The 6,685-nt window shown below is 37.3% G+C and overlaps 1 protein-coding gene across 2 annotated transcripts; it reads right to left on the bottom strand.

Annotated features, from left to right (window-relative positions):
• Positions 1-2,293: 2,293 nt before the first annotated feature.
• LOC125479746 (probable CoA ligase CCL9) lies at positions 2,294-4,451 on the bottom strand. 2 transcript variants are annotated; one of them, XR_007260223.1, is made up of 5 exons: positions 4,178-4,451; positions 3,053-4,097; positions 2,857-2,960; positions 2,396-2,721; positions 2,294-2,362 (listed from the first exon to the last, which is right to left on the bottom strand). XR_007260223.1 is itself a non-coding variant. In XM_048589564.1 (4 exons), exons 1-4 carry the CDS (start codon positions 4,376-4,378, stop codon positions 2,503-2,505), a joined length of 1,569 nt encoding a protein of 522 aa, XP_048445521.1. In that variant the 5' UTR covers positions 4,379-4,451; the 3' UTR covers positions 2,352-2,502. The 2 variants fall into 2 exon arrangements, 1 of the variants encoding a protein (XP_048445521.1); XM_048589564.1 differs by having other exon boundaries at positions 2,352-2,721.
• Between the last annotated feature and the right edge of the window lie 2,234 nt (positions 4,452-6,685).

The raw sequence follows: 6,685 nt of genomic DNA, 5'->3' as shown, positions 1-6,685 counted from the left end.
GCCACCATTTGAGTAAGTGGCGATCGACTTGGAGTTGGAAAGTGGCAAAATATTGGAATATGATTATCTATTCTTCTAATTTCTTTAGCTTTTTATGCTATTTTATTTGACGGTCACGATTAAGTTACGTTAACATCTTATATTGATTTTTTTATAGAAATAATAAGACAAAAAATAATGTGTGAGAAGAGAAAATGGAAAGAGATGAGAATAAGAAAGTAAAGAATTTTCTTTCCAAAGTATGATCCCTCGGAATCAAAACCAACCCAAATAAATAATCCTAGCCCTACAAAGCCAGGGGAATCAAAGTCGAATCAAACAACATCCTCGTCATTATTCCTCGCTCGAACATTGTGGTCAAATAAAATACGCACACACCAATCCACTACACGTTAACAATGGTGCCACTGTCACACCAATGTGTTCAATAAAAAATTAAAAGCTTAAATGTTAAAATGATCTTTGTATTATTAAGAATATTTTTATCTGTCATTTAATCATACGGTCTGGTGGTATTCTTCTTCACTTGGAAGTGAGAGGTCTTAGGTTCGAATCTCGTGGATGGCGAATTTGATACCAAATTAGATTATCCATTGTATAGTTTAGCAGAACTTCACCTCTTCTTAGTGTAAAAATATTGATGTATTAAAAAAAAAGAATATTTTCATCTAATCTGTGAAAATTTTATAGATTGTTATAAACTTATTTATATAATTACTTATTTGATTTAAAATATTTTAAAATGAAATAAAATTAAAAATTAAAGAAAAATGATTCTCCCCCCAATTCCCCAACCTCCTTCCTAACGTTACCCTTTTTCTATTATGTCATAACCTTAATAATTTTTCAGATTAGAAGTATTATCTCTTATATGTGTTATTTCTCATTGATTTGGATTTTTTTCTGCGAAGAGAAAGGGTAATTATATTTCTTATAATTTTTCATATGAATTTTTTACGAGAGGTTGAATGAAACGTCCTTAATTGACTAATAAAGATAAACACGATGACCAAATTGACAAAATTGAAAACACGGGAACTGATTGTGATAGGTTTGATGAAACTCCCTCTTTGATTTGAGACTTTATTGAGAAGGATATTTTCATCCCTTGTACTGAGTAGTATGTTCTATCCTCTTGTTGGCTTTGAATAAAAATCATATCAACTTTCATAAATATAAAAATATTATGAACTAGAAATCTTTCACCGAAGATTATGAGTATAGTAATTATTCCGTACTGTAATACGTAAATTAGTAATGATGTAACGGTTAAATATAAAAAAATAAAAAACAAGTTTTGTGGAAGGTACAACTAGAACGTTTTTAGAAGGTACAACAAAAGTAAGTGGATTATTACAGTAAGAAATTTCCTTTATAAAAGTAAAAAGGCCGCCACCATTTGAGTAAGTGGCGATCGACTTGGAGTTGGAAAGTGGCAAAGTCCGAGCCCTCGGAATCAAAACCAACGCAAATAAATAGTCCTAGCCTCACAAAGCCAGGGGAATCAAAGTCGAATCAAACAACATCCTCGTCAATATTCCTCGCTTGAACATTGTGGTCAAATAAAATACGCACACACCAGTCAACTACACGTTAACAATTGTGCCACTGTCACACCAATGTGTTTAATAAAATAAAAAAAGGCAGATTCTTTGCCCTTCCACTTCTCGTACTCTTTTATGTTTTTCAGTTTTGTGTAAGTTATATTAATATTTTATATTATTTTTTTTATAAAGATAATAAGACACAAATGAATAATAATATAAAATGTTGATGCGACTTAACTATAACCACATAAACAGAAGGACACAGAAAATAAGAGGGCAGAGAATCTTCCTCCTTAAATTAAAGCTTAAATGTTAAAATGATCTTTGTATTATTAAGAATATTTTTATTTGTCACTCAGTATTACGGTCTGGTGGTATTCTTCTTCATTTGGAAGTGAGAAGTATTAGGTTCGAATCTCGTAGACGGCGAATTCGATACCAAATTAGATTGCTCATTGTATAGTTTAGCAGAACTCCCCCTTTCTTTAGTATAAAAATATTGATGTATTAAAAACAGAATATTTTTCATCTAATCTCCGAAAATTTCATAAATTGTTATACTTATTTATAAAATTACTTATTTGATTTAAAATATTTTAAAATAAAATTAAATTAAAAATTAAAGAAAAATCATTCTCCTCCCTAACGTTCTCCCTCTCTTTTTTATGTCACAACCTTAATAATTTTTTAGATTGGAAGTATTATCTCTTATATATGTTATTTCTCATTGATTTAGATTTTTTCTATGAAGAGAAAGAGTAATTATATTTCTTATAATTTTTCATATGAATATTTTACAAGAGGTTGAATAAAATGTCTTTAATTGGCTAGTAGAGATACAACCAAATTGAAAACACGGGAACCACATGACCATAACACATGACCATTCTGACATTTTAGCCAAAATTAAACTAAAAAAATGTTCTTGTGCTAGGCTGCTAGAATTGTAGTAAAATTAAGCGCCAAACTTGGGAACTTTGGCTGTGGATATTTGTGCAAGGAAGTGCTCCCCCACGATCCGCCGTTGGATTTTCCCGGTGGCAGTTTTCGGAAGAGAGTCGGTGATGAACACCTTCTTGGGTACTTTGAAGGAAGCCAGATTCTTCTTGCAATGTCGCATCACTTGTTCCTCGTCTAAGCTCGAGCCTTCTCTTGGGATTACGGCGCAGTTAATCTACAGGCACAAACAATATCGAATTGGAAAATTGGCTAAAATGATTAAAGATCAAATATCCATCGCATAACAATCAGAATCGTTCATTCGGCTAATTTATCATCAGGAACAATGTGGTTTATTTTGACCACGTACCTCTTCGCCATATTTATCATCAGGAACTCCAAATGCAACGCCTTGGGCAACCTCTGGATGTGACAAAAGCACTGCATCCACTTCAATTGGCGATATCTTCTCCCCTGAAAGCAACAATACAAAACACATTGTCAGCCAAACTTCACTGCCGCATTTTATCAAACAGTCGGCGTGCAATTTCGATTAATCTCATTACCTCCACGGTTAATCAGCTCCTTAATCCGACCCACCAGGCTCAAATACCCATCGGAATCCAAAACTCCGATGTCCCCGGTATGAAACCACCCGAACAAGAAAGCCGCTTTGTTCGCTTCCGCGTTGTTCTTGTACCCTTTAGTCACATTGGGCCCTCTAATGCAAACCTCGCCGTTCACGCCCTCCGGCTGAACCGCACCATTCTCGTCCAAAATAGCAAGCTCCTGACCCACTGGTCGACCCACGGACCCGGGCTTGTGGGCTCCGTCTTCCGGTAACGGATTCGAACACATCAAATGGGTCGCCTCCGTCATCGCATAGGCCTCTAAAACCGGCGCGCCGAACGATTCTTCCAGCCGCGCCAAAATAGACGGAGCCAGGGAGGCGCTGCAGCTCCGTATAAACCGGAGATTCGGGTATTGCGGCTCGGGTTTGCTGCTGTGGCGGTCGAGGATGATCTGGTGGATGGTGGGGACTGCGGTGTACCACGTGGCGTTGTATGCGACCATGTCGGACCAAAAGGTTGAAGCGGAGAATCGGCCCGCGGCTGGGAGAGCCACGGCGGCGCCGGCGGAGAAGGAACTCAATAACCCGGCGATTAATCCGTGGACGTGAAATAAAGGGAGGACGATCACCGTCGAGTCCGACTCAGTGAGTTTGTAGACAGATTTGATGTTCTGGACGGAGGAGGCCAGATTGAGCTGCGTCAAGGGGACTCCCTTGGGCCGGCTCGTAGTGCCCGACGTGTGGAGGAAGAGCGCCACGTCGGACGGGTCGTTGACTAGTTGCGATACCGAGTGGGGGCTCGCCTCGACGGCGGATGAGAGAGTCACGTGGCTGGCGGCGTCGGACAGGTTGGCGGTCAAGTGAGGAATGTTGAGCTTCGAAGCCGCCGCTTTGGCTGCATGAATCGGTTCTTCCGGCGTGATCAGGAGCTTCGACTCGGAGTCGGAAAGGTAGAACTCGAACTCTTCCGCCGTGTACGCCGCGTTAAGCGGCGCCGCTGTTGCCCGGCACCGAATGACCGCCAAAAACATCACAACAAACTACAGAAAAGAGGGGAATATTAAAAAACTTGTTTGGTTGCGGAGAAAATGCTGGGAAACCAAATAAAACGATGCGATACCTCGACGGTGTTGGGGAATGTGAGTGCGACGGTGTCGTTTGGGGCGACGCCGGAGGCAATTAAGAGGGAGGCGGCGTGGTCGACGAGCTCCTGCAACCGCGCGTGGGTCAAATCGAATTTTCCGGAAACGGAAAGGGCGCGGCGGTTCGGGAACTCCGCCGCGACCTGCTTCAGCAATCCGGTTAGAGTCGGACTTTTCATTTTTAAGAATAAAATTAAATTTTTGAGAGAATAAAATAAAATAAAATAGAAACAATAAATGGAAGCGAATTTATATGAGGATTGGAGAAGTGAGGTTTGATATTTATAGGGTTGGGGAAAGTGAGGGGGAGGGGTTGGATTTGGTGGAGGCTGGAACCGGAGGGGAGACGTGGAGCGCTGTTGCTGGTCAGTTAGAGTGTGCCGCACCTTGGGAGGTGCATTTCCAGGTATCCGCGTCATGTCGCTCCTTCCGACACGTCAACAAGTTGCTGGGGATTGGTTGGGAAATGTGATGGATGATTGGTGGCGGAGAATCGATGGAGGGCGAAGGGAGGACGAAGAGTCGTTTTGGGCTCTTTTATGGCTTGGCTGTGGGCCCAGCCCATGTGACTTTCGTCATGAACGGGAACTTTATTTTTAGTGTTACATGCCAACTTTGCTTTGTACATTTTTATTTATTTTTATTTTTTTGAAATAAATGATATTAGCTACATTAAGAGGAAATAAGGTCGGTTTAACCTCACAATAATCTAATAATAATGTGGTTTAAATTCTTATTTTGGCTTGTAGTTGTAGAAGGATACTGAATCCTCTTTGTGGGGATGCTATGATCCTCATATCCTAACCAAACATCTTACATCATGTAACCAGTTTTCGTTAGATACTATTTGTGTTTAATTTTAATAAAAAAATTCAAATGATTTTAACCATATGATATACCACGAATAGTTAAGATGTGAGGATTCCTAAGATTCCCATAATTAGGATCCGGTTGCTATCCAAATCCGTTGTAGGCAATGGCATGTAGGGAAAGGGACTTTGTTGACGTCATCATATAAGCACTTGTCTGCATCGGAACATTTTGGTTTTTTTTTGTTAAAAAAAATTAAGTGTTATTATTATATTTGTTATACTGTATATGTACTATTCGTCTAATAGCAATGAACATGTATTTGCGGCTCTACTTCTAATAGAGTTTGCAACTGATAATCATATTAACATAAATGTAGATTGGTAAGTGTAGCGTTACTCTAATTTATTTTAAATCATACATACATAACTTGTAATAGATAATCATATCAACATAAAATCAACAAAATAAACACAAGAATGATCGTATTCATGTCTCATTGTAGCAAAAATGATTGACTGGAGTCGTCAAGGAACCATAATAATTTTTCCATATTAATTTCGTTAAATATATTTTTCAAAACTAATCTTTATATTAATCATAATAGTATTATGGTTTAAATTTCATTGTTATTTTATTAGCTTTCCTACGTAGGAATTTTTTAAATATAAACACTAGGGTGTCAGATGTTGAGTTTTTTTTTTATTTTTTTATTTTTGGTTAACGAAATCTGTAGTTAATTGAAAAAAATGGCACCACAGGTTTTATTGATGACTAGAAGAAACACCGGGCCCAGCCACCAGAGAGGCAATCAGTGCCTTCCACCAAGAGGTGGCTTTCGGAATGAGTGAAAACTGCAATCTCTAGCTTTTAAGCTTTAGTTTGGTGTTGAGGTGATTTTGAAAAAATTTCTATAAAAAAAAGCTCTTTGTATTTAGTAAACATTCAGTTTCAACTTTTTTTCACAATATTAGGTGAAAAAAAGCCAAAGACACAAAGCTGCAAAACCCAGTTTTGAAAAACCAACTTTTTTTCACATCTGTTTTACATAAAAGTTTATCAAACACTATAATACTGTTTTTTTTCTTTTCAAAAGCACTTTTACAAAAAAATTTACAAAACACTATGTTGCTTTATTTCACAGCTGCTTATTCTCATAGCATAACAGAAGCAGTTTTTTTTTTTCAAAGCACAGCAATACCAAACCAGCCCTAAAACGCCTTTCAAAGTTTTTGTCATCTAATATTTATAATGTAAAAATGTTGTACATTAAAAAAAATACTTTTATTAACACTTTAAAATCTTATTGTGTACATGTAATTTTCTTCCAAATAGAAAATTTTGAAACGCACAATGAGATATTTGAAATGTTCATAACAACACCTTATATCTAGCAAAAAATAAATAAATAAACATCCTAAAAACGTTTTTTTTTTTTTAATTCCAATTTTATTATATCATAATGCTTTATATTGGATGAGGATACTCTCTAGATCCTCTTCGTGAGGATCTCGAGAATCCTCCAATCATGTTCGTTTATCGTATATCGTGCGGTCAGTTTTCGTCAAATACTATTTATATTCAATTTTAAATAAAAGAATTTACAATGATTTCTGACCACACGATATATGATGAATGGACACGATTAGAGGATCCCTAGGATCCTCACAAAGAGG

Source organism: the organism of the source record quoted next, unplaced genomic scaffold (genome assembly GCF_019419815.1).
Source record: "Pyrus x bretschneideri cultivar Hongxiangsu unplaced genomic scaffold, Pyrus_bretschneideri_v1 Contig3, whole genome shotgun sequence".
Lineage (NCBI taxonomy): Eukaryota > Viridiplantae > Streptophyta > Magnoliopsida > Rosales > Rosaceae > Pyrus > Pyrus x bretschneideri.
Note: the sequence above shows the minus strand (reverse complement) of the source record. Positions and strands in the feature narration are given on the sequence as shown.

Excerpts from the sequence above, each read along its gene's own strand:
- LOC125479746 (XM_048589564.1), bottom strand. The coding sequence starts at position 4,378 with ATGAAAAGTCCGACTCTAACCGGATTGCTGAAGCAGGTCGCGGCGGAG. Across the intron at positions 4,098-4,177 it reads CATTCCCCAACACCGTCGAG|TTTGTTGTGATGTTTTTGGC; the intron begins GTATCGCATCGT and ends TCTTTTCTGTAG. Across the intron at positions 2,722-2,856 it reads ATGATAAATATGGCGAAGAG|ATTAACTGCGCCGTAATCCC; the intron begins GTACGTGGTCAA and ends TTGTGCCTGTAG.